This window comes from Candoia aspera, chromosome 4, assembly GCF_035149785.1.
Source record: "Candoia aspera isolate rCanAsp1 chromosome 4, rCanAsp1.hap2, whole genome shotgun sequence".
Lineage (NCBI taxonomy): Eukaryota > Metazoa > Chordata > Lepidosauria > Squamata > Boidae > Candoia > Candoia aspera.
The window spans coordinates 74,950,211-74,978,171 of NC_086156.1; the positions used below are offsets into that span (position 1 = coordinate 74,950,211).

A 27,961-nucleotide genomic window follows, 5' to 3' on the forward strand; every position below is an offset into this window, starting at 1 on the left:
GTTTCAGTCTATTTCTGACAAGTTCATAAATGTACTGTGTTCATAGCTAAAAACAAACAAACATTTGAATTACTTTTTCATGCATTTCTGTTAAAATTAATATTTTGATGTAACTGTTGGTCTGAGAACCCTGCCATAAAACTTGGAGAAATACAAAAAATCTACAATCTGATGCATATATTATTTTGGAAAATATGAACCTGTTTAGTTCCCTTAACAATATGGATCCAACCATGTCCACAAGGATCCCTGCTCTTTCCATTCAGTGTTGTGTGGGCTGACATTTTGCCTTAGGTGGCAAGGAAAATCTGCTTTAATTTTAATTTGTAAATGTACTCCAGTTGTTTGAGGAATAGTGCTTTGCCAGCATTGTCAAACTGGAATTCTCTAGACGTGTTAGGAATTGTTTTCAATACACCTAGAGGTGGGCCAGGTTGAGGAAGGCAGCTTCATGATGTCATGTATGCCTCATGGGTCTAATTCACCCAAACGCTTAATCAGTAAAAGTCCAATGAATTTGAGTTCTATATCTCATCTAGGCAGTAGCCTGAAATGAGGTCCTGTAATAGTATGTGGGAATTACCTTGAGAGATGGGGTGAAGAGATGCCATCTAGGGAATGGTCAGATAAGAGAGAGCATAGCCCCCAGCTGCACAGTGGGTGGAGCAAGAGGCTCAGAAGGGACCCTCCTTAAATTCTCAGGCTGTAAAGATGACAGTGGGAGAATTGTACTCTCCGACCTGTAAGATTCTGTTAATGTACCTTTACAATAAAGTAGAATTAGTTTATCTGATTGTGGTTCCTGTCTGGTCTACCTGGTAAGGCTGACAGGTCCTTCAGCAGCGGCTAGGGAAAGATTCACTCTAACCCGCTTTTTGTTTCTTCTTCTCCCTGTGCAGTTGTAACTGCAAATGGTGTTTACGTACTAGACCTGGCTGCAAAAATTGATGCAACAGCTGACTACGTCTGCAAAGTGAAATGGGGTGATGTGGAATTCCCTCCTCCCTTTGGAAGGGAGGCTTATCCAGAGGCAAGTAAAAGGGGTCCTCTTCTATGGGGCTGAAGAATTAGACTCTCTGAACTGTTTGAGTACAAAGAAATGCATGAAGTAGACTGGAGAGAACAGTTTCGAATCATCACTCAACTATGAAGCTCACGCTTCATCTTGGGCCAGGCACTGTCTTCTCAGACTAACCTACTGCATACAGTTGTTGTAAAGATAAAATGTAGAGGAGTGACGAGAAGCCAAATATACTCCATTACAGAAATTTGGAGTGGGAGAAGCCTATCTGAATACAAACATTTTAAAAAAAGTTATCTTGGCCTTCCTTGGCTGACATCCTTTAACCCCATTAAAATAATCCAGAACTCAACTGAATGGTAGTGTCAGAATCACACTATGGAAAAGGCCTCTCAAATGCTTCTCATGGCTCCTCAGGTAGGCTAACAAACATGCTGGTGACTACCTGTGCTGCGCTGGACATGGATTATTTTTGTCTGGCAGAACTTGGATACAAATAACTCATTAGGCAACCTGGTTCTGCTTGGAAAATGTGAACATCGTTTAGAATGGCTTGTTTTTGTTCACCCCAAATCTGTGTGTCAGACAAACCTGGCAGAATGTTACTAGCAAATGTAACATTTTTTCTCTCTTCTTTTCTGTAAAGCACTTTAATGATGCACATTGTAGTTTACTCAAGAAATCCATTTAGATCTTTTTCTTCCTTCTTCCCAGCCTGTGTATAACAGCTCAAGGGCCTCCGGTTCAACCTTTTAATGGATGAGTGAGTTTTAACTCTGGCCTCATTGAATCATCTTCTTGCCAGGCACTGATGAAGTCTCAGACTCTGCACTGTTTAAGAATTTTAATGAAAATGGCCCCTACACTCTGGAGGAGCTGAAATCAACATTCTGATAATACCATCTGGGACATTTATTTTATTACAGTATTCAAATGTACATGCTGCCATTCAAAACCACATTTTCCTGGGACAGCTTTCAACATATGTCCAAATGAAAATTCATCATTTTATTTATTTAGTTGTTTAACTGAAAACTTACTTAATCCATTTCTTTTCTTTATTGCTCTGTGGGCATAAATCTGTCTGTCGGCCCCTCCATTTACTGTGCTTTTATATCCACAACAACCATCAGGGTCTTTAGACAGTATTTCTGACTTTTGCCCACTATTTGGGGAGGAGGGCTGTAACAGTATTTGGACCACAAGTAATCTGGTTCCCTTCCTCTACTTTTTCCATATGTCTGTATTAGAAGCTTCAGTCTGGTTTTGAAATCCCTTTATTTCGTAGGTTTCCAAAGCTTCCTCCTATATAACATCATCACAGTGGCAGAGCTAGTTTTAGCATCTACCACGATGGGGCAAAAGTTAGAACTGTGGGCCTCAGTGAGTTCTAACGTCTGTTTCTCTGTTTTGTTCATATATGTAAGTGGGCAGGGATGGACAGACAGAGCTATATATGCTGGCCTACTGCTTTGAAGAAAAGTGCCAGTCCCACTTCTGGTGCATACGTTAATGGAATGGTGCTGGAGGGGTTCACTAAAGTTGCTCTGCATAGGCCGTCTTAAATGTGGTGCAAGCTGTGCAGGATAGTTTATCACATAGACAGTCAAACCAGTGCTTCCTGTTTGTTTCCTTGCAAGCGACTAAACCCCCACTGCCTTTAACCTAGCACAGGATCGTGAGGCTGGAGTGGGCTGAGCATTTGCATATATCTGTAGCCCTCCACTCAGTACCAGGCACAGCGCTCAGCATCGTAATGGTTGCTCCCTTGTGGTGGTTTACCACAGGAATGGCCAACCTTTTGGGGCCAAACTTTTTTTAAAAAATAGATTGGCTGAGGGTTGCAAGGGTGTCCAGTGACAACCTTTCAGACCTCTTTTTGTGGGCAGGGAGTTTACGTGAGCAAAATGGAGCCTCCTGGCTTTGCTGAGACTTAGTGCATTTATTTTGACTCTTATTTTTGCACACACACAAAAATCTGCTATTGTACCACTAGATTTCATCAGATTTGGCTTTTCCTACACAATCTTAGCAATTGAATTGGTATTAGGAAGTTGAAAATAAACCGCGCGGCGGGGTGAGCTCCCGTTGCTCGTCCCAGCTCCTGCACACCAAGCAGTTCGAAAACATGCAAATGTGAGTAGATTAATTGGTACCGCTTCGGCGGGAAGGTAACGGTGTTCCGTGAGTCATGCTGGCCACATGACCCGGAAGTGTCCTATGGACAACGCCGGCTCCAAGGCTTTGAAACGGAGATGAGCACCGCCCCCTAGAGTCGGACACGACTGGACTTTACGTCAAGGGAAACCTTTACCTTTACCTTTTATCCTTACTAAGATGATTTTGGGGTAGAGGGAACTCTTGTTTAGTGCTACAAGAAAAACCGTAAATGTAACCCTGCTCCTTGAAGATTTTGATTCGAATGATATGTCTGCAGGAAGCCTATATTGCTGACCTTGATGCCAAGAGTGGAGCCAGCTTAAAGTTGACCATCTTGAACCCCAGTGGCAGAATCTGGACCATGGTAGCTGGAGGTGGTGCCTCTGTGGTATACAGGTACCAGCCTCAAGATTTGGTGGGAGTGGGCTGGCTGCCACATGGTCTGGTGCAGATTGTGATCCAGTCCAGCAGCTGCAGCAGGAAGACGTTTGCTACCCTTTTGTGTGTCAAAAGTTTGGCAGGGTTATACATTGTTAAATACACAGTACTTCCTGAACTCCAGCAGCTGGAATTTTTGGGGGTCACCATTTGCTTTTCTTTGATCAGTCACTCCATCCTGTTAATCATTGTCAGGAAGAAATGCTGAGATCAGAACTTGGGAATGTGAGCCACAACTTGCTCTGTAGCATATTGTTTTAAACATTTAGGCATTTTTGCTACCTAAGAAATTGTAGGTGGGGCTGGAATTTGCATAAATGTATGCCTTGCTAATAGCCTTTAACTGCAGTGGGGGTGGGGGGGGAGAGTCAGGACATTTGTATCTGGACATTTGGTCCAGATAGCCTCCTGATAATCTCTGCTCTCTTTGTATTGCTTTTAAAAGCTTGTTTCTAGCCAAGATGCACACAGAGTCTTCTCAAAAACTTTCTACCACAGTTTTCCCCAATGGGCATGCTGGCTAGGAGAAACAATGCCTAGATCTGTTAGAAAGATTGGCTGCGTAAATGTTAACAAAACTTTGGTACTGTATTGTAATTGCTGTATTCTAACTCTTAAGAATTGCTTGGGTTAGCTGATGCTCTTGTTTCTGCAGGTAGCTTAATACTTGCTTCAGTTTTCATGAGGGCTTATGAAGATTATGCCTTTTAATACCCCCTGTGCATTCCATTTAGTGACACCATTTGTGACCTTGGTGGGGTGAATGAACTGGCCAACTACGGTGAATACTCTGGAGCTCCCAGTGAGCAGCAGACCTATGATTATGCCAAGACCATCCTCTCCCTCATGACACGGGAAAAACACTCAGAAGGTAAAGGACAAGTTGGAAAATGCAGGCACTCTTTGCTCCTGTAATTCTGCACATCCTTTGGCAGGAGCTCTGCTCTGCTATTAGGGTGAATGCAGGAGCCACCATTCTTCCAAGCCCCACCCTGGTTTCTGGTGCTCTGAAGTGACATGGATGAACAAGTGCAGGGCAACCATGGGAGGTCCAAGAAATAGTTTAAAGGGGCTGGTAGCAGGGTGGATATAATGAGAGTCAGTGGGGAAGTAAAAACATGGGCGAAGAAAAGGGGAAGGGAGGCTAGCACAGATGTAGAAATGGAAGACATGTGCTAGAAAGAAATCAGTGGAATGGGGCATGAAGGCTGCTCTCCTCTGCCATGTTCTGTTGATATTGTATGATTTGGTGGTATGCAAAGCCTGAGAAAATCCATTTCTCCCTCAAATGTCTTCATGCATTTAGAACTGATTTGGGAAAGACAACAGATATAGATAGTTGCTTAAAATGAGCCATTACTGAATTTCCGGGCGCAATTGCCTGCTTCTAAATGGCTCTAAGTCTAGTTGTATATTCTGATATGTATTCTGTATATTCTTGCCAATCCTTTTTTTTAACTTTTCCTTTTTTACTTCTCTTTGCAAGGCAAAATCCTGATCATTGGAGGAAGCATTGCTAATTTTACCAATGTAGCTGCCACTTTTAAGGTAAAAAAAAGATGCTGACATAGAGCCTGTTAATGGACATTTGGGTGTGTGGTATGGGAAGAAGCACTCCCCTTTGGAGGTGCTCATGCTTGGAGTGGCATGAAGTAGTTTGAAGCAGCTCTTAAGAAGCAGTCCCTGTGGCATTATTATAGGAACCTACATTTTGCCCCAGACAGCTGGCATTTATGTAAACTGATGTAGGAACATAAAAAGGTAGAGGCTGATTTATGTTTTTTTCCTATAATCGCAGGTTACTGTGCATTGGCCAACCTCAATTGGGTCTTTTTTTCTTCCTGCCTCAAGGCTATATATATGATATACCATTAGTACTAGTGCTGCCTTAGGCACAAAGCCAGCTGGGTGACCTTGGGCAAGTCCCTCTCTCTCAGCCCTAGGAAGGAGGCAATGGCAAACCACTTCTGAAAAACCTTGCCAAGAAAACTGCAGGGACTTGTCCAGGCAGTCTCTGAGAATCGGACACAATTGAACAGATTAAAAAAAAAAAAAACTGCTCAAAGCATGACTTCCTGGTTCAGATTTAGCTTTATGCAAATTCATTTAATTCAGGCTTTGACAAACCCTGTTCTTAAGAAGGCCTTGTTCCCTTATTCACAGCATTCTTGCATTTGATTCTGGCTTTGTTTGATAAGACTTCAGGAGCCCCTATTTAACCCATGTTGAAAAATGACCAGCTAACGTTAAAAGCACAGTAAAGATGAGAGGCTTGAATTTGCATCTACTATCTGGTTTTTAGACACAAGTGTGCCTCCTGAACAATGTTGTGAACTTCTGTCCATGGTTCTTCCGGGACCTTATCTACTAAATCCAGTCCCTTAAATCTATTCTTCACCTCCACTGCATATTCATTAGGAATATTAGTGAGCTCATATCTAGCTGACCTGTGGGTCTTCCCTAATCTCTTTAGTCTGATCCTAAATTGTGCAATAAGAAGTTCGTGATCTGAACTACAGTCAGCTCCAGGTCTTGTTTTTACCGACTGTATAGATGTCCACCACCTTTGGCTGCAAAGGATGTAGTCAATCTGATTTCGGTGTTGTCCATCTGGTGAAGTCCACATATAAAGCCATCTCTTAGGTTGTTGGAAGAGAGTGTTTGTTATGCAGAGTGAGTTGTCTTGGCAAAATTCTATCAGCCTATGTCCTACTTCGTTTTGTTCTCCCAGGCCATGCTTACCTGTAATTCCAGGTGTCATTTGACTGCCCACCTTAGCATTCCAGTCTCCTGTGATGAAAATAACGTCTTTTTTAGGTGTATTGTCCAGTAGGTGCTGAAGATCCTCATAGAACTGATCTACTTCAGCTTCTTGCATTATCAATTAAAATATGTAGTTGGGGAACTATGAAAATGGTTTGTTTGGAAACTAACTTTTCCAGTGTGGTTCTCTGGTTCCTTCAGTCCCAGACAACAGCTACTGCCATGGTTTCCTATCAATTGTTGCTCTGTGAAATCGCTGAGTTGTTTTTGTAAGCACTCCTATCAGGACAGAGCTACCATATGATTCTCAAAATTCTTTAAGAGTGGGGGGGAAGTTGACATAGGAGAAGCATGGTGATTAAACTGATTTTATGTTTGTCTGAAGAAAGCAAAGTAGAAGCCAGCATCTCTTGATGTTTAGAGATGGTGAGTGTCTGTATGTATGATTTTTAAAAAAAAAATCTTTTTACAGGGCATTGTTAGGGCCATTAAAGATTATCAGGGCCCTCTCAAGGAGCATGAGGTGAGGATTTTCGTGAGGAGAGGAGGCCCCAACTACCAGGAAGGCTTGCGTGTCATGGGGGAAGTAGGTAAGGAAATGCCTGGTGATTATTTGAATTTATAGGAGCCCCTCACTCCCCTCCAGGATGGCTGAGATAATAGCTTCCCAAGTATTAATGCCTCTTTCTCACATGTGAGCCAAAATGAGGAATAACAGCTCTTTTAACTTTCTTTCCCAGATGACTGGCAAGGAGTGCTCTTCTAAGCACTGCGAAATCTGCTTCAGACTGGGGTGGAAAGTGTGATAATAATGTTATCCCTGTTGGTTCCTGTGTGATTAAGCTAGCAGCTCCTCCAGCATTTGCTCAGTTCAAAATATGACTATTTGTTTAAAAATCAGTTGCTGCTGGGGCATTAACTGGTTGGCTCCCTTTTATTCCTGCTTCAATGAACTGAGGGTTTTGCATGAGCCTGGATTTGAATCTGAATTTCAGCCACGTTGATGAGGCAGACTACAGGGAGAGAGCTCTGATCAAGTCACCCAAGGAGTCTTGGGCAGTGTTCAGTTTTTTAAGCACTGTGTGAGCACTGAATATATTTCACTAAGCAGGTGGGCTATATACTGCAAGAAGGCTTAGAGGGCACTTCCACTGTTGCCATCTGGGTTGCTGAAGTTTTTAATTGCTATTCTATTTAAATTGCCACCACCATCCTTGGAGCTTCATTTCCCAGCAGAATTTACTGGTGATTTTGTAGATTTGTACATTTTCCTCACTGACTTTCTAGGATAAGCCTTGCAATAGGCTGATCCACTTCTGTTCTCTTTGCATTTAGGAAAAACTACTGGCATTCCCATCCACGTCTTTGGTACGGAGACTCATATGACTGCCATTGTTGGTATGGCACTGGGGCACCGGCCCATTCCAAACCAGCCTCCTACTGCTGCCCACACTGCAAACTTCCTCCTTAATGCCAGTGGCAGCTCCTCAGTAAGTCTGTTCCGCAATTCAGTACCTTCTTTGTCCTCTGTGAGAACATGTTGATGTGAAGAGGCCTGCCCTCCGGCTTGCAGTCTGAATCCGGGCACAGACTGGTTACCTCAATCTGGGCTGGGATTCTAGGAAACTAGAGTTTTGTTTTAAAAAATGGGAGGACATCCTTTGACCTTCAGGAATGTTGATGCTCTACACCGTGAGCTTTTGCATTCCCATTGTTTGCAGAAGCACAGTAGATCAAATAGGATATGAAAAATGTGCAAAATTGCTTAACTTCCATACAATATAGTAGTTGTAAATTATAACTTTTCGTATAGCAATATGTCTGGGTGTATTTTTTGCATATGAAAAGGATGTGAGCAAGAGAGGGATATGGTACTTTTTCCTGAACCTTTTAAATTGCTCTCCTGAACCATTACCTGCTTTGTAGAATACCAGCCAACCCACCCTTACAGCATCCATCTCTGCTAACCCTGTTTTTTTTCCTACCCCTCTTCAGACCCCAGCCCCAAGCAGAACCGCATCATTTTCTGAAGGCAGATCAGATGAATTGGCTCCAGCTAAGAAGGCCAAGCAGACAGTACCTTCTGGTAAGCCCTTGGCCTTTTTCTGTTTGGGAGCTGTTGCAGGGCTACCTTACCATTTCTATATGTACGTTCCTTTTGAGTTTATTCCCAGAACATTTTTGGCTTCAGTTCTAACTGTTCTCTTTGGCGCTCCTCAAGCCTTTCATGTGGATTTCAGGTGAGGTAACATGAGATACAAAGGGGAGGCTGGATCGATTATGTTGAGCTTAGCATAGGGAACAACCTAACATATAGAAGTATCAGCAATTTCCGAAAAGAAAATGGTAATATCTCATATGTCAAATGAAAAGTGGAGGCTGTAAAAACAAAGGAAAGGTAAATTAATAATTGACAATTGGGAAAGTGCTTTGGAGGATTTGTGATGCTACAAAAATCCTTGCACCTGTAAGTTCTGTTGCTCTCCATTAACTTTTCTTTTGTGGAAGAATCCCCAGAGCATCCTAGATTTTACATTTCCTTGGGAAGACAAAAATGTACTATTTTCAAGGAATATTTTGTCTATCAAGGAATTCTGCCTGTCTGCCATGAGTTCCTTGCATTTTGCAAATAATTTGGGGTGGGTTTTTTTTTTGGCATGCTCTTGGTTTGCATGGCAGGCTAACTACAGAGTGAGATTTAAGACTTTGTTTTTGAAAACAATGAGTTTGGGGTGGGTGTGAGTGTTTTCTATATTTCCATGCCTCACCACTTGCTGGAAACCTAGCATACCAGTATGCATAAGCTTTGTACATAGCTGCAGTCATGTCACCTGCTATTGCATGTGTCAGGATATGTAGACTGAGGCAGGATTTGCCATTTCCATGGCTAACATAGTAGTTTCTTGGTGCCAGTCCTGTGCTCTTGGAAGGAATGGGTCTCTCTTAATCTTCCTGTGGGATCTCCCCCAGTGACCCTGGGAGGTACTATTATAAAATAAGAGCCATTGATATTTTTTTTGAAAAAAGGTCGTAATGAAACAAGCTTCTCCCTTTGAGCCATTATTCTGCATGATCCATCTTTTCTTTGAGGAACATTTCCCTTCCCCTTCCTCCAGTGAGAGTCCAAAAAGCTCTAGGATTGGGAAAAGCATTGTTTGAAAAGCACTGTGCTAAGTCCAGAATAGAGCTGTTCAAGCTCTCCCCAAGCATAATGTGAGCCAAAGCCCAGGACGGATTGTTGGATTTCTTGCAAAACTGATTCTCTCTTTAACAGATACATCCCCATCTCCGAGACCTGTTCAAGGTAGGACCCCTCCACTACCTTAGCGTGTCCAGCCTTGCTACCAGCTGCTTCTGCAGTTCTTTTTAATGGGTTTCCTGTGTGTTTGGGTTTTTGGTTAGCTTGTATTATTTCTGCTGTTTATATTCTCCTTGCAAAACTCTGCAGTGCCCCTGGTTGATCTCTATCCTCTTTTTTCCCTAGGAATAAGGCTTTTTAAGGCACCTTTTTCCTCCCTCTCCCTCATTTCCCATTTCTATTTTTAAATTTAGTGAAGGGCCTGAAGTAACTTTTTAGCGCTAATTACCACTAAATCTTGCTGAAATAATAAAGGTGGGATAGAAAATAAATAAATACATACATAAATAATTTTTTCCATACCATAGAAGTATAGAAAATGAAAGAAAAAAAATGAAAGAAAAAAAGGAGATAGAAAATAAAAAAAGAAAGAAGAAAGAAAAGTAAGAAACCGTAGAATTATTACTTCTGTCCTGCCTTTCGACCTCAGATACCTTAAGCTACATCCCTCTTCACTCCCATTCTCCCATGACTGGGAGAATAACCCCCGGTCCCAATCTTTTTTTTTTTTTTTTTTGCCTTTTGTCTTTCTTTTTACTTTTTAATTGTAAGCCACCCAAACTCATTGGGAGTTGGGCAGCCTATAAATAGTATAGACAAACGAAGTTGGCTGTGATCCAGCACATAAGGTAGTCTACCCTAACCTAGGCATTCTCTAGTTGTGTGGACCAACTCCCAGAATTCTCAGCAATGGGGTTACTGGCTGGAGAGTACTCAGAGTTGAAGTCCACATATCTGGAAGGCTGTCTCAGGACAGGTAGGCCAAGCTGGTCCATCGCAAAAAGAATACCACAGCTTTCATAATGAAAAACATACACAGTGTGAATACAGAGCTCTCCTCCTCCCTCTTTGGGATTCACAGTAGCAAGCCCTAGACCAGCTCTATGAAGCAATGAAGTGGTTTGTATGCTTAATTCATTCCCAGTCTGTCAAGCTGTTGGCACTTCGTGTGTAGAAGCCCTGGGCAGTAGAAGAGGATTCTTCCCAGCCAGCAGGCACTGGTGAGGGCTGTACCAAGCATATAACCAGATACAGCAATTAAGGAAATCCATTCCTTTTTCTTCAGCCTTATCCAGTTAAGCTCAGGCCATCATATGAGAATTGTCTGGGATAATGGAAATTAAAAACTAACTGCCTGGAGGCTATTGGGATGGAAAGAGCTGCTACTATTTTATCTATGAAATAATCAAAGAACCATTTCAGTTTCACCCTACTTGAATATTTGTAGTGGATTGTGGAGTTCTAAAAGTCTTGTGGTGCTCTGTGTGTTTGTGTGTGTTGTTTAAGTGCTTTTTGTGATGCTGAGCAGGTGGTGCTGGTGAGGGTGCATTCAGCTGCGGTTTGGTAGGGGAGCATCCTTCAAAGGTGAACAATTTCCTTATGCCACTATCTCAGGCATTTGCTTGATTAGTCCACTTGCACATTGCACACTAGAAACATTAGCACTGCTCATTTATTACTCCTTGGACGGGTGTTTTGGTTCATAGAATATTTTTGAAGCTTAATTTTTTGATGACAAAACTGGTGTAGTACTTAAGAGTTTGGGGATCACTAACTTTGGGAAGTGATTCACACCATCTATTATGGTATAGGTTAGATGGCACTTCCAGCCTGATCAGGTTATCTTTAAGGAGGATATGCCCTTGTTTGCATGAACAACTGCCTCCCCCCACCCATTCATCCCAATTTCTCTCACTATCTAAATCCTGTTACAGTGCTAAGAATGGTCAATTTATCTATGGGTTGGTAGATGAAAACTACCCAACAAAAAGCTGATGTGGCTGCTTCATCTCCAGTGCTTTGCTTCGTATGAATGGCTGATGTGCTGGCTCCTTCCCTTTAACGCAGAGAGAGGTGACTGACCAGTGATCAGTCTTATTGCTGGCCATGCATTACCATCATATGTCCTCAATTTGTTAGTTTCCAACTGAGTGGAGTCATCTTCTCTTTTTCTGTTTGCAGGCAAAGCTACAACCTTGTTCAGTCGTCATACCAAGGCAATTGTGTGGGGAATGCAGACTCGGGCTGTGCAAGGCATGCTGGATTTTGATTATGTCTGCTCAAGGGATGAGCCTTCAGTGGCTGCCATGGTTTATCCATTCACGTAGGTTCATCATATCCTCCTTGCAGGCTACCCTGCTCCCTTTTGCTTGTACCAAATTCCATTCTTTTTTAAATAATAATGTTACTAATTTTCTTAAAAGCTACAGATAAGAATAAAAGAAAAAAATAATACAAAACTTTCAAAAGCAGTTCAATGACTACATTGATAGTTCAATACTACATTATTTATATACTGTATATAAAAATTAGATTATGCAAACTATCAGAAGGTACATACAAGAGAATGACATGAAAATAAAAACAAGAAAAAAATTAAAATATTATCTGTGATACAAGAGTAGTAGTTACATCTTTATGCAAATTACTACATCTCAATCTTGACCACACAGAATTGTATTGTCCATTCTTTCCATCACTGAGAACCAATTCAGATGCTGAGAGTTGACAAATTCACTTAAGCTCCTGTTCAAGTCTGATGTCCACCTGTCTAGACATAATTACCCTTTTGGAAACAGTCCAAGCATAATACATCTAAAGCTCCTCATAACGGAGAAATTCCAAATTTGGGAGATATAATTTAATAACACAGTATCTATAAACTGTAATTTTCTTCCAAGAACTCAGTTCACCATAGCAACTTTTAAAAATATTCTTTGGGGAGTCCAATAAACATAAAAACAACTTTATTGTCGGATTAACTTAGCTTTTACATTATAACAAACATACCTGGGATTCCTTAAAACCTTAAAATGTTGTAATAAAGGATACTCCAATTCTCTGTTTGGGGGATTTCTTGTATATTATCCAAATTTAATTATGCAATTTTAAAAAATCTTAAGATTGGTTAATTCATTTAGCTTCTATAAAAGCTTTCTCCAGTGCAGTAATTTAAATAGAATTTTCTTCCCAAAAGCCAATATTATTACAGGAGTGTGATCATGATTGTGATTGAACCAACATAACTCTTTTCAACTAGATTAACCATAAATTTAATCTAGTTTAAATTTCCATATAGCAACTAATTAAATTCCTGCATGTTTATATAGAAAATGTTCCAATTCTCAAGGCATTTTTTTTAATTACTCTGATCCATTACTGGTTCCAAGGGTCAATTAGAATCCCCAGCATCAATGATCAACTCCACCTGTAAACCAAAAAGATTTGCAAAACAATTATATAAAATATCTGGCATCTCTCTAGTTGGGCCATAAACATTTATTTAAGCTGTCTGATTGCCTCCATTATTAGTCACCAGAATTGTATAATACCCAATCAGTATCCAAAATGAATACTGAAATGAAATGATTATTGCCTAATTTAGGTAACAACTCTGGGAGGTAGACTGTTTTCAGTGAAGACTAGGCTTAAGGGAGGACTGAGGAGAAGTTTCCATCCACCTGTTGCTGCACCAAAAGAGGCAGCTGTTGATTTAGGTAAATGTACTGCAGTAAGCGTAGCCCCATATCTGTACTGAGAGATGGGGCATTGTGTGTGTCTCTCCATAGCCAAGAAATTAATATTGGCAAATTATTATTATCATTATTATTTTGTATAGTGGTGACCACAAACAGAAGTTTTACTGGGGTCACAAGGAGATACTCATTCCTGTGTTCAAGAATATGGCAGATGCCATGAAGAAACACCCAGAAGTGGATGTGCTGATCAACTTTGCCTCTCTCCGCTCAGCATATGACAGCACTATAGAGACGATGAACTACCCTCAGGTATGTGGATGGGCAAGGATTTCTATCAAAGCAGTCCTCATGAGTCATTTGTGAAAATCAGTTACAAACTCTCCTTACTATGTCAGGGATGATCTTTGCTCAGGTGATGGGGCAGTGTGTTGGGTTGCCCATCCCTAGATTAAACCATGGGTGGGCAACCTTTTGGTCCCTGAGGTCTTCATTGGTTGGACAGAACCTCTATAACATATTTACCTGAAGCCTCCTGTTTCCTTCATGCTTCATCAGTCAATAGATTAGTAAAGCACATACTTTAGATTTACAGCTTTAAGTAAGCTGATCCAGACTGAGATATGACTATAATATTTAGCCTATCGTACATAATAATTGGAAGGATTACTGAAATACTGTGTGTGAAGCACTTTGATTGCTTTACGAAATGCTATAGAAATAGAAAGTTTTACAATGGGATGGCTGTTTAGATGCTAAAACTGTATTAAGTAATGGTAAGTAAAGTTTTTAAAACTCAGGAACTCTCTTCTGTATTTTAATACCAAAGTAAAAATACCAAGTGTGTTTTTAGTACAATTTATGGCAGTCTATAATAGTACAAATCCTGAACTATTTTTCTTCCGAGTAGCTATGTAGGTTATTTGCCAATATTTCCATCGAGCTGTATATATGCTGCAATACTAGGGCAACTGAGAATGTGGTAATGGAAGCTTGTTTAATTTGAGAAAATCAGCACTTCCATTTAAAAAGTATGTTTCTAGCATGAAATATACACAAGTGGTCTGATTGAGACATCACAGAAACCAATACTAAATCACCGTTAGGTTATCTGGAGCATTTCACAGGTTTGTGTGCTAATTATGCCCAAATATTTTACAGCCTGGACTTCATTTTACAGCTTTCAAGGGTTGTAGGGAGTGTGACAGTAATATCAGATAGTGGCGAAATATTTGGATATCAGCAAAATTGGGGCTGTTTTTAGGGTAGAGCAGTGGTAGGCGGCAGTATTGCGACCAAAACTCTCCCCACAACCTCAGTTCGATCCCAGTGGAAGCTGGATTCCCGGGTAGCCGGCTCAGGTCAACTCAGCCTTCCAGCCTTCCGAGGTCGGTAAAATGAGTACCCAGCTTGCTGGGGAAGGTGACGACTGGGGAGGGCAATGGCAAACCACCCCGCTCTATAGACTGCCAAGAAAACGTCACGAAAGCGGCGTCCCCTCAAAGGGTCAGACATGACTCGGTGCTTGCACAGGGGACCTTTCACCTTTTCAATATTATATGTGGTAACTGGCAAGATTATTGTATGCAAAATGTTGGAGAAGCAATGAAATACCGACAGAGGAAGATTGGATTATAAAATTAACTGAACTTGCAGAAATGGTGAAGCTGACCAGTTTGGTCAGAGAAAAAAAATGACAAAGATTTTTTTGAAAGACTGAAAACCTTATATGGAGGTTAATAAAGGTGGGATAGAAAATTAAAAAAAAAACCCTATATTACACCATCATTTATGTATCTTAGAAAGTGGGTGTTCCATTCAATTGTTTGCCATAATATATTGATTACAAGCTTTTACTACACAGTTCATCCTTCTGGAATTAATGGACATCTGGAAATTTCCCCAGGACCTGACTATATTTTCAAACCTCTTGTTAGATAAACCTCATGAGGTAGCAAAAAGCAGACATGTTCAGGGTGCTGAGAATGCAAGCAACATCTAGATTAATCAATATTTTTAAAAATGAGTTGAAACTGGTTAAGGGCAAAGCTGTATAAATATCCCATGATTCTTAGGGAGCATGAAAAAGGGAGAAAGTGGGGTATATTTCAGTGGCCTGAGAGTCCCAGCTTTTCAGAAAGGGCAACACAGACTTACGTTTCTAGCCAGCAGTGATGCCTACTGAAATCTCAGACAGCAGATAAAGAAACAAACCAGGCCCACCATTTAGAAATGGCAGTTTCCATAATGTCCAACACTCCATCTCCAGCTGCAACAGTTGCCGACTTCACAGTGGAAAGGAAGGATAAAATATCTGCAACACCTCAAATGGGAGAGGGCACAAGGTAAAGTGATAAAACAAACTGACCCCGTCCAAAGATACAGGCATCTCCATCTCTCGAAACATGGAGATTGCATTTACTGACTGCATGGACAGACTGTAACACATGCCAGGAATGCCTTCCAAAACAGCCTCAAGAGGTAGCTGTGAGATTAAGGTGGGGCACCTGTCAAATGCATAGCCTCATGTGGCACAGAGGGGTAGGCAGCAGTATTGCAACCGAAACTCTCCCCACGACCCAAGTTCGATCCCAGTGGAAGCTGGATTCTCGGGTAGCCGGCTCAGGCCGACTCACCCTTCCATCCTTCTGAGGTCGGTAAATGAGTGCCCAGCTTGCTGGGGAAGGTGACGACTGGGGAAGGCAATGGCAAACCACCCTGCTATAATCTGCAAAGAAAACGACGCGAAAGCGGCATCCCCCCAAAGGGTTAGACATGACTCGGTGCTTGCACAGGGGACCTTTCACCTTTCACACATATGTCTACTGAATCTAATAGAAGCTTAATGCATCTATTTTTTGCCAATTATATTTTTTAAGAATACTCTGGTGCTGACTTTGCAGCTGGAGCCACTAAAACTGATCAGAAAATCTTTGAAGGAAATGTTTATTTGAAGAAAACGAGTTGTAGAGCCATGTGTATGTCATAGCTTGCCTGCCATTGTTTTACTGATGAATGTTAATCAAGGTTTAATGTTCCAGCAGTATCAGTATAACCATAAGGCTATTATTTATTTATGTGTCGAATTTTATCACCGCCCATCTCCCCCCACACAGTGGAAGCCATACTTATACTGCAAATTAGAAAGCCTGAAATCAAATTAGGTTTAGCACTGCATAATTTAGATATAACCTTCAGGTATCATTACGCTTACAGCCAGTTTGATGTAGTGGTTAAAGCATCATGCTAGAAACCAGGAGACTGTGAGTTCTAGTCCCGCCTTAGGCACAAAGGCAGCTGGGTGACCCTGGGCCAGTCACTTTCTCTCAGCGCTAGGAAGGAGGCAGTGGCAAACCACTTCTGAAAAACCTTGCCAAGAAAACTGCAGGGACTTGTCCAGGCATTCTCTGAGAATTGGACAACAGAATTAAAAGAAAATCATTATGCTTAACCAAAGAAGGCAGGGGAATGGAGACTCAGTACATACATGAGGAAAGAAAGAAGGAAGAACATGAAGCTTAATGAGAGTTGTTAATTACCAAATCATGACTCAAAATTCATGTGTTATGATGTTTAAGAAGAACTACAGACACAAACTTGTCCTCTTCCACCCCCAGCTTCCAGAGTGTGCATGATTAAAAAATTGAAAAGATCTGATGTGGCAATTCTGGATGAATGATGCATTTTTGTTCCTTGTCGTTGTATCCCTCCTCCCCAAACTAACAAATTACATTAGAACCTTGTTTCTCAACCTTGACAACTTTAAGATGTCCACACATCTTAAACTTGTCAAGGTTTAGAAACACTACATTAGAACAGAATATTAGAATCATTTCCTGAATCTCCATTTTTCTTGAGCAAAAAAAAAAAAAAAGACCTCCCAGAAATCAATGCTGGTGCTACTTTCCTCTTGGGCTTCAGATCCGCACGGTGGCCATCATCGCAGAAGGGATTCCCGAGGCCCTGACCCGCAGGTTGATCAAAATGGCCGATGAGAAAGGAGTCACAATTATTGGACCAGCAACGGTGAGAAAAGAAGCACTTCCTTTGGCTTACTCTGTTTTGTTTAGCTTTTAAAAAAGGTTTTCTTTTTTATGGACTGAGAAGAACTCCTTGCTGCACAATAAATGTATTCCAACTGTGCCAGCAGGTTGACTTTTTGATTTTCCTTTTTAGAACCTGGAGAGTTCTAAAGAGAAAAATTGTCACAAAGCCTTGATTAATTGGTTTAAATGCATCTTACTGGGGGATAGTGAATCACTGATTAATCAGCACTTCAAAGCATTTAAGTGTCAGAAGGCATGGGAATTGGAATTCAGTGGTTTTATGCGAATTCTTTCCCATCCATGGATATGCCTGTGCTGAATTACCAAGAGGTGTTGAGAGACTAGATTTTGTTTTGCACTACTTAATCTCTGACAGGCAAACATTCACTTCTTAACCTATTCATTCTTTTGGTATGGGTGGGCTGAAAACTGGCCCCCTGAGCATCTGGTTGATATCATTTTCGTCTTGGCACAAAACTTCATAGTGCCAACAGCCATATTTAAAGGAAGATACGTCATCCAAGTGGCCCAAAGGTTCTCTGTGCATTGCCAATCCCAGAGTAAAGATCTGCCTCATTATTGCTTCATTGCCTCTTAGATTCATCTGGGCAGGACAACATTTTTTAAATACTGTTTACATTTTGATAAGCATAAAGTGGTTTTGGTATCATATTGTATGATCAGATCTCTTAGTGTTTGACTTTTGCTCTGACAACCTTAAAATTATGGGTAAATGATTGTTTTTTCATCTTGCTCCATGTAAAATATAATGGACTATAGGTAAAGATGAGAGCCAGTTTGGGGTAGTGGTTAAAGCACCAGGCTAGAAACCGGGAGACTGTCAGTTCTAGCCCCACCTTTTGAGTGACTTTGGGCCAGTCCCTCTCTCTCAGTCTCAGGAGGAAGGGAATCACAAACCACTTCTGAAAAAAGTTGCCAAGAAAATTGCATGGATTTGTCCAGACAGTCACCAGGAGTCAAGACTGACTTGAAGGCACACACACACACATTCACAAAAAAGGTAAAGTCTTCCTTGAGTCGCATTTGACTCCTGCAGGCTTTCTGAACACATCTCTGTCATTACCTTGGTAACAGTAGAGAAGTGGCTCACTATTGTCTTCTTCTGAGAAGTTATTTCAACTTCCAGTTGAGCCTACAGCCCTAGGAAGCCCTGGTTGTCTTCTCTCTAAATATTAGCCAGGTCTGACCCTATTTAGCTTCTTTGAAATCAGCCAGTTAGATGTTGCCACCTGCTATATGTCTGTTCATAGAGACCTATAAACTAGGTAATGATAAAAGAAAAACTGAGAGAAGGTCTATGTGATGCAGCTATCCAGAGCTGGACCTGACTTAAATGTTAATTGCCCTAATTACAGAGATCTTGATATTTCAGCTCCTTGTTTCTGTTCATAGGTGGGTGGAATTAAACCAGGCTGTTTTAAGATTGGAAACACAGGAGGGATGCTGGATAACATCCTGGCATCAAAGCTGTACCGCCCTGGTAGTGTAGCCTATGTCTCCCGCTCAGGAGGGATGTCCAATGAGCTCAACAACATCATCTCCAGGACCACAGATGGAGTCTTTGAAGGAGTAGCCATTGGTGGAGATAGGTAAGAGCAGTAACCCCAAACATTCATTTTGCTTGGTTTTGTCTTTTAAAATACATTTTAAAAAATGGTTCCCTTCTGCCCAGATATCCTGGTTCCACCTTCATGGATCATGTACTGCGTTACCAGGATACTCCAGGGGTGAAGATGATTGTGGTGCTAGGAGAGGTGAGTATCTTCTAGTTTCTATCTTGAGCATAACTTGGAAATGAGATTTTTTCATTGGCTTCACAGAACAGTTTTTGAAAGCGCATGAGTAGATGAGAACAAGAACGCCCAAGAACACATATCATTATTGTGTTCTGCAGCCAGTGTGATAAAGTGAGGGGTTGGGAAGCCTCCCTCTTACTACTAGCTGGGGTTCCTGTTGGCTGGGGTTCCTGGGAAGTGGAGTATCTGCAGCATCTGGAAGGCTACAGATTTTTGACCCTTGTCTATGCTGTGGAAGCATGAATATCTTGTCCAAAATAAGCTCACCAAGTTTTACAAGAAATTGTTGGAGGATTCTACACAAAACTGGTGCTACAGTTGAAACAGAGCTTTGATTACTCTGAATTTCTTGCTTCTAGCAGCTCTCCAACGTGTATTATCTTAATTTTGATATAAAGGTGTTCTTATTTTACCTGCCACTTGGCATAATTTAACATCAGTACAAGCTTCTAAAAATGCCTTGATCTTGATTTATTACTACTACTACTACTACTACTACTACTACTACTGTAGCCCTCCAGATGCTGCAGATACTCCACTTCCCAGGAACCCCAGCCACTATTTTACTCAGATTCATATGTCCCTCCATATAATCAGGAGACTTACACTAACACTTCTCTTTATCTAATCCTGTTGTTTAAACTAGTCTTGAAATTAAGGCTGGATTGGTGAAATCAGTACTCTGCTTTATTTTAAAGAACACTGTGCATATATGGGTTGCATTAATACATTGGCTCCAATTTTGTTTTTTTAGATTGGAGGAACAGAAGAGTACAGAATCTGTAGGGGTGTTAAAGAAGGCCGGATCACTAAACCTGTTGTGTGCTGGTGCATTGGAACATGTGCTACTATGTTCTCTTCGGAGGTGATGGATGGATGGATGGATGGATGGATATAGTAAAGAGGAAATCATTGTTTGACTGGCTGAATCAGTCTATCCTAAATTAAGGATGAAGACCAGCCAGGAATACAAAGCCTTCATTAAGTTTGTTGAAGAAGCCCACTTGCTCTTTCTTAAGCAAATGAGACTTTCAAAGCTTGATGCTGCTCCATAACCCTGTGAAAGATTTAATCACCACCTATCCCCTCTTTTGTAACCAACCAGTCTCTGTATCTTCTACTCTGTCACTGTCCATATCCAACTTGCATTGCTTTAATTCTTTAAAAAGGTAGAAAACATGCATGAGTTACGAATTTTGCATACTGTAATTATTGATCTACCTGACCGTTAAGATCTTCAATCTGGGGCCAGATGTTCCTGCCAAATGAGATGAGACAAATGTCCACAAGAGCCTTTTTTCAAAGGGGGGGGGCGGTTTGTCCCATATGTGGAATTCCCTCCACATAGAATCTCATTTTGTGCATATGTTAAGTTCTTCTTGCTGCCAAGTAAAGATTATTTTATTCCATCATGCATTTTAGATATAATTTTAGTGTTTTCAGTTATTTGCATTATTTGATTTGCTGTTAGTTTTACTCTTGATTGTATAGGCTACATTGTTTTTACTGTTTATAGCTAGTTTTACTTTGTTTTATTATCAATTCTTTTTGTCCTTATTCCATTTAGTATTTTATATTTTTTATGTCCCTTCTTGTTAACAGGTACAATTTGGCCATGCTGGAGCTTGTGCCAATCAGGCATCTGAAACTGCTGTGGCCAAGAATAAAGCGCTAAAAGAAGTGGGTGTCTTTGTACCCCAAAGTTTTGATGAGCTCGGCGATGTAATCCAGTAAGTGAGATTATGGCATTTCAGGATGTGCCTATTGGGTTTGCTGGAGAGAGTGTGGGGACTGAGAAAAAGTATTGTAAGATTATTCAGGATCTTAAAAAGTCACCCTTTGACAGATTACATGATGGATTGCTCCCAGGATCGTAAATGCCAGCAAAAAAATATGTGAATAAGGCTACATAATATAATCACCATGAAAGTTGTTTTGTGCGTTGAGAACTCTGGAAGATTCCTTACCAGCAGGCAAAGCAAGATGGAGTAGAAATCTCTCACATGGTAACAATGCACATTGCACTAAGTTATAAAACAGTATGCTTGCAGTAGGATGTTGTATGAATCCATCCAAAATAAATCCTGGTTAAAGAAACCATGGCTTAGTAAAATCACTGAATTATATTAATGAATGAGGAGGTGCTAGGTTTTGCAATGTATCCCCTATCTTTATTGGAGTTCTAACATACCTTTCTGTGTTCAATCAGTCAAAATTAGCAAGGCTGGATTTAGACAAACCTTGCTAGCAGCATAAGAACAGAAAAGTCCCTTGACTAAATACAGCTTCTAGACTGATTCATAAATCCTTTGCTTTACCCTGACCTATAGCGGTTTCCACAGCCTGATCACTGTGGTTGAGTTATACTGAAAAACAGGAGGCAGTCCACAAAGTCCATAAGTGGAACTTATCTGGTGCATTTAGCCACAGATCTTTTATTGAAGAACTCAGTCAGGTTGGAACTACCTGGAGCTCATCAAGTGTACATACTGATGAAAAGAAAGGTGAGTTCCAGCTAAAATGGTGTTTTTCAATCTCAGCAATTTTAAGATGTGTGGTTTCAACTCCCAGAATTCCCCAGCTAGCATGCAAGTCCACACATCTTAAAGTTTCTGAGATTAAGAAACACTGAACTAAAACTAAACTGGTCATGTACTGCTTCTTACTTGTCAGTATAAGTAAAAATACCACATAGGATGTACACTGTTTGAAAGTACAGAAATCCTTCCTCCTCCTCAAAAAAGGGGAGTGGAAGTTATGTAAAATCTCATACAATGAAGTATGACGTAATATATCTGTATCTCTTGGTCTGAAAGCTTAAGAAAACAAAGGTGGACTGTATATACCATTCTAAAGATTTGTTTGTTTGTTTGTTTATATTCAACTTATATGCTGCCCATCTCACTGTATAAGTGACTCTAGGCAGCTTCCAAGTAAAAAGAGAATAAAAAATCTTACAAAATATACGAAGTTAAAAAGGTGGGAGGAGAGAGCAAACTCAACCCACCAACCACCCCCAGGGCTGCATAGAACTATTGGATCCCCTGCTAGATGGCAGAGCCAGGTCTTAACGCTCTTCCAGAAGGCTTGAAGAGTGGGGGCCAACCTCACCTCTGGGGGCAAGATAGACTTTAGTTGAGTTAGAAATTGAACTCTGCCAAGCAGTTGTAAAGGTTTCTTTTTATCTGTAGATTTATGGAATTTGGGAATATTGGCCTGTGATTGTAGGAAAATATAAACACATGGGAGAACAACAGACTGAGTCTTAATTGATAATTGGCTTGCAGGAGACCCAGAGGTCACTTTCTGTGAGAATAAAGAAATGCTCTCCAAAGTAAACGTAATGCAAGCCCAGTACATAAACATTGGGTAAATCTGTAACAAATTAACATTCTTTTCCTTCCCTTTCAATAGGTCAGTGTATGAGGATCTGGTTTCCAAGGGAGTAATTGAGCCAGCACAGGAAGTGCCTCCTCCAACTGTGCCAATGGATTACTCATGGGCAAGGGTAAGTTTACTCTTTTCTTAATGGTCTAGAAGAGGTGTACATGGGAGGTGCATGGCTGAATGAGCTTGGAATTCTTAAAACATGCTATGTAGATGAAAGCTTGCAAAAGCTTTTACTGAGAAATTAGGTTATAATTAGATGGTTAGCTTTGTCCTTTCCACTATTTTGTTGAAAATGAATCACTCAAGAGTGAAACATGAAGGAGTGTGTGTATCAGAACATATAATTAATAATATAATTAAAGCCTATGCTTTCACTGAGATAGTAAAGTTGACTCAGCGCTACCATTAAACACTACAGCTGAGGGCTTAGAGGTGTCCAATGCTCTCCATGGAAAAGTTGACAGCAATATTGGTTGCTGTCAAGAAAGGGCCTTCCCCAGTATGGACACCTTCCAGATGAGCAGCCCCCAGAATTGCCTAGCTAGTGTGGTGATTGCTGAGTTCCACATGTTGGAGTGTGCCTAGGTTGGAGAAGGCAAGGGGCTGGGGGAGTTGGGCTGTTTTAGGTACTTAAATCATTTGATTTTTGGATGCTAGGAACTGTGACAATTGGGGAGAGGGGCATCATATGCTGCTTAACCTTAGGCAGTAAAATATTTGGGACTGACCTTCCATAGAACAAATTCTTTTTATGGGGGAACATTTACCTTGGTAAGCCATAGTGAACTGATATGAGCTGGCATGAATCTTCCAGCTCACTGAAAATTAGGACAGAGTTGCAGTGTTTGGGATTTTTTAAACAACTTCTTCCATTTTTTAGGAGCTTGGTTTAATCCGCAAACCAGCTTCCTTCATGACTAGCATCTGTGATGAGCGAGGTCAGGAACTGATCTATGCAGGCATGCCAATCACTGAGGTCTTCAAGGAAGAGATGGGAATTGGTGGTGTCTTGGGTCTGTTGTGGTTTCAGAGAAGGTAAGGACAGAGTTCTTTTTCTTGGTGGTTTGGGAGAAACTTCATAATCTGATCTTACCCTTTCTCTTTTGAGAAATTTGGGTGTTTTGAGGATGGTGCTGGTGCTGATTGTGAAACACAAATTTTAAATAATTGGAATGAACTTCCCATTGAAATATACACTTAAACTGTTGAGGGCTGACAGCTGAATTCCTGGGCTAAATCTAGCTCTCTGAGAGATGCTGTCTAGGCTCTGCTAGATATAAAAATGGGGCAAATAAATGGTGTTTGTAATAGTTAAACTTATTAGCAAATTCCTTAAGCAGTTGAGTTGCTGCTTCTCATTCATTCTTGAAAGTTGCTCTTTTGACCATGGATGTTAGGACAGGTTGAAAAAAACATAAGCAATTGAATAAAGACAGGATAGTCATATAAATATGTATGAAAAGTAAAAAGGGTGCAATGGATGGGAGAGAAATACTGCTTGACATGGCTTAGAGATGCAGGCAACCTGTTTATCCTTCAGAGATTGCTGATCCACAGCTTCAAGCATTGCTGGCTCTGGGAATCATGATTCAGCAATATCTGGAGCATCACAGATCATCCCTTTTCTAAAAAGAGTCTGGGCAAATGAAAGAAGTACTGTACAGTGCATGGCCTAACCTATGAAACATTGAAACAATGTAATAAAATGTTTGTAGAGCACTATAAATAATTTTGAAAACATGAATCTCTGGTGGATGGCTCTATTGGTAGATCTTACTCAGTAAAACTTGGAGGGCAGCTCCCATGATCAAAAGTAGAATATTTCTGGCTTCCTGGTGAGGATTGGCGAGCTGGCATGTCTCCGAACAAATGGACACAATGTTGTGGCCATGACTGAAGGACCAGTGAGTAGACTGGTCCCAAAGAACCTCTTCGGATAAGGAGAGATTGCCTGCTTGTGCTTTGAATGGCTGCCCCTCATGAGGAGATCTTAGGACAGTGGTTTCCTGCAGGTTTGAGTGCCAGGAGATGAAGCCATCACACCCCCAACCACAGCAGAGCCTTTTTAAGGACACTGGGTTTGCTAACTTCACATTCTAATCACTTATGGAAATTACCTATTTAACTATCTTATGGCTATTAGAGATCTTCAAAACAACAAGTTTGCAAAGCTACCTGGTGAGTTTACCTTCATTCCAGAATAAAAGAAAAATTAACTATAAGTGTAAGAATTTAAAGAATTTAAAATAAACAGCAAAAAGCTAAATAAGACTTTAATCAAGAAAGTTATAAATGAAATAAGGGACCAGATAAATTTGGAGTATTAGGACTTTTGCTATAAAATTTTGGAAATAATTATATAAATAAACGACACCTTCATGAGAACTAAATTATTTAGTCTACCTTAAGTCGTAACAGAAATTCAAGACTTTGTAATTTCAGAAATTGGACACTAGAGGGGACTAAAGATTCCAGGGTAAACGGAAAAAGAAAAAAAAGGGATAGGCTTGCCTTTTGTCTTTGGTCAGCATTGAGACAAAAGGACAGAAAATAGTATGATGTTTGAAATACTGTGTCTTTCTTGTTTTTTTTAATTCAATAATTTTTTTTTAAGTAGAATATTTCTGGTTGCCAAATTCTGATTATTAAAACAAAGTATGGGAATTTCCTTGTGCTCTTTTTGGAAACTTTTTTTGGAGCACCTCATTGAATAATATTAAAAAAGGAGTTGTGTCAAAAGTCTGTCTGGTTCACCTTCCGAAGCAGTTCTTATGTCTAATCATCAAGCTTCTTGCCTTTGCCTTGGAGAAGAAAGATATTTTTATCTCTCTATTTATTTATTTATTATTCAAATTTTGCTGCCGCCCATCTCCCCCAAAAGAGGGACTCTGGGTGGTTTACAATAAAATTAAAACTATAATAATAAACAATTAAGATCCTATAAAAAACAATTTACAAATATATTTACAGATATATTTTTAGGATGGTAATTTTCATTTCACATGCCAGTAAGGTAATGCTCAAGATCCTGCAAGGTAGACTTCAGCAGTTCATGGAGCGAGAATTGCCAGATGTACAAGCTGGGTTTAGAAAAGGCAGAGGAACTAGAGACCAAATTGCCAATATCCGCTGGATAATGGAAAAAGCCAGGGAGTTTCAGAAAAACATCTATTTCTGTTTTATTGACTATTCTAAAGCCTTTGACTGTGTGGACCATAACAAATTGTGGCAAGTTCTTAGTGGTATGGGGATACCAAGTCATCTTGTATGCCTCCTGAAGAATCTGTATAACGACCAAGTAGCAACAGTAAGAACAGACCACGGAACAACAGACTGGTTTAAGATTGGGAAAGGAGTACGGCAGGGCTGTATACTCTCACCCTACCTATTCAACTTGTACGCAGAACACATCATGCGACAAGCTGGGCTTGAGGAATCCAAGGCTGGAGTTAAAATCTCTGGAAGAAACATTAACAATCTCAGATATGCAGATGATACCACTTTGATGGCTGAAAGTGAAGAGGAACTGAGGAGCCTTATGATGAAGGTGAAAGAAGAAAGTGCAAAAGCTGGTTTGCAGCTAAACCTCAAAAAAACCAAGATTATGGCAACCAGCTTGATTGATAACTGGCAAATAGAGGGAGAAAATGTAGAAGCAGTGAAAGACTTTGTATTTCTAGGTGCAAAGATTACTGCAGATGCTGACTGCAGTCAGGAAATCAGAAGACGCTTAATCCTTGGGAGAAGAGCAATGACAAATCTCGATAAAATAGTTAAGAGCAGAGACATCACACTGACAACAAAGCCCCGCATAGTTAAAGCAATGGTGTTCCCTGTAGTAACATATGGCTGCGAGAGCTGGACCATAAGGAAGGCTGAGCGAAGGAAGATCGATGCTTTTGAACTGTGGTGTTGGAGGAAAATTCTGAGAGTGCCTTGGACTGCAAGAAGATCCAACCAGTCCATCCTCCAGGAAATAAAGCCAGACTGCTCACTTGAGGGAATGATATTAAAGGCAAAACTGAAATACTTTGGCCACATAATGAGAAGACAGGACACCCTGGAGAAGATGCTGATGCTAGGGAGAGTGGAAGGCAAAAGGAAGAGGGGTCGACCAAGGGCAAGATGGATGGATGATATTCTAGAGGTGACGGACTCGTCCCTGGGGGAGCTGGGGGTGTTGACGACCGACAGGAAGCTCTGGCGTGGGCTGGTCCATGAAGTCACGAAGAGTCGGAAGCGACTAAACGAATAAACAACAACAATTTTCAAATTGGATGCTAGGGAACCTCAGAATGCCTCAGAAATTGTAATGGCCTGGTTTACTTACTGTACAGATCCAAATTTTTTAACTGGGATTGCTGCACACTCACAGTAACTTGATTCAGATATAATACTAAACTACAGGTAGTCCTCGCTTAACAACCATTCATTTAGTTACGGTTCAGATTTATGATGGTATTGAAAAAAGTGACTTACGACCGGTCCTCACATGTATGACTGTCACAGTGCCCCCCGCGCCCCGCGCCCCCCCCAGTCTCATGGTCACAATTCTGGTGCTTGGCAAAAGGTTTGCATTTATGACTGTTGCAGTGTCACATGGTCATGTGATCACCATTTTCGACCTTCCTGGTTGGCTTCTGGCAAGCAAAATCAGTGGGGAACCACATGATTTGCTTAATGACCATGTGGTTTGCTTAACGCCTGTGGTTATTCATTTAATGACTGCCACAAAAAAGGTTGTAAAATCAGATTAGATTTGCTTAATGACCACTCCTCTGAGCAACCGAAATTCTGGTCTCAATTTTGGTTGTTAAGCGAGGGCTACCTGTATTGTGAATGAATTCATGGTAAACCTAAAACAAACAGAATCACAATATGGTTTACTGCAATGTATGATTAGGCCTATGATAATATTGATAATGATGGATTTCTGACAGGTGCCCTCTGCTACCCCTCTTGCTCTATAGTATGCAGCTATAAGGAAAGAAAAGGTGTATCCTAAGGTCTGGTCTCAGATTCTGCAGAGTTCCAGTGATGCTCAATATGCGTGAAGCTCTAGTGATGCACTGCGCTATCTGAGTGTCCACTTAAAGATGCTTTTCAGCATCCTCTGCAGAACGCAGGAGCATTTCCCTGTAGACAAGGGAATGAGGGAGGCAAGAGTTCCTTGAAACTAGAAAGCTTCCAAAAAATTCTGGATTAGAGTCATGACATAAATATGTAAGCATCTTAAACACAGCATATTTTAATATTTGAAAATATTCAAAAAGAAGTAAAACCACATAAATCTCACATTAACTACTAGCAATTGCATTCTAATAACCGTGTTTAGGATTAAGTGTGCCCTTTTCCCTCTTCCCTTTATCCTGATACTGCTTTATGAAAACGTTTCATCAAACACCGTATTGACTGGTAGGTATTCTTGGTAGTTTCCTGAGTCTCTTGCTTTGAATATGCTGTAATTTAGGAAAGTTTAGGAAAGGACAAAA

At 40.7% G+C, this 27,961-nt stretch overlaps 1 protein-coding gene across 2 annotated transcripts in view; it reads left to right on the forward strand.

Annotated features, from left to right (window-relative positions):
* Positions 1-27,961, forward strand: part of ACLY (ATP citrate lyase) — a 60,396-nt gene that overhangs the window by 25,006 nt on the left and 7,429 nt on the right. Inside the window, exons 7-23 of one of the 2 annotated variants that reach the window (XM_063300587.1) lie at positions 900-1,034; positions 3,463-3,577; positions 4,354-4,490; positions 5,106-5,167; positions 6,855-6,972; positions 7,718-7,872; positions 8,378-8,468; positions 9,657-9,686; positions 11,703-11,844; positions 13,360-13,528; positions 17,138-17,242; positions 18,676-18,872; positions 18,956-19,037; positions 19,834-19,944; positions 20,682-20,809; positions 22,494-22,587; positions 23,350-23,504. In XM_063300587.1, the coding sequence (XP_063156657.1) occupies positions 900-1,034; positions 3,463-3,577; positions 4,354-4,490; positions 5,106-5,167; positions 6,855-6,972; positions 7,718-7,872; positions 8,378-8,468; positions 9,657-9,686; positions 11,703-11,844; positions 13,360-13,528; positions 17,138-17,242; positions 18,676-18,872; positions 18,956-19,037; positions 19,834-19,944; positions 20,682-20,809; positions 22,494-22,587; positions 23,350-23,504 (2,026 nt within the window). The remainder of the gene's footprint in view (positions 1-899; positions 1,035-3,462; positions 3,578-4,353; positions 4,491-5,105; positions 5,168-6,854; positions 6,973-7,717; positions 7,873-8,377; positions 8,469-9,656; positions 9,687-11,702; positions 11,845-13,359; positions 13,529-17,137; positions 17,243-18,675; positions 18,873-18,955; positions 19,038-19,833; positions 19,945-20,681; positions 20,810-22,493; positions 22,588-23,349; positions 23,505-27,961) is intronic. The other variant, XM_063300588.1, reaches the window with a different exon arrangement.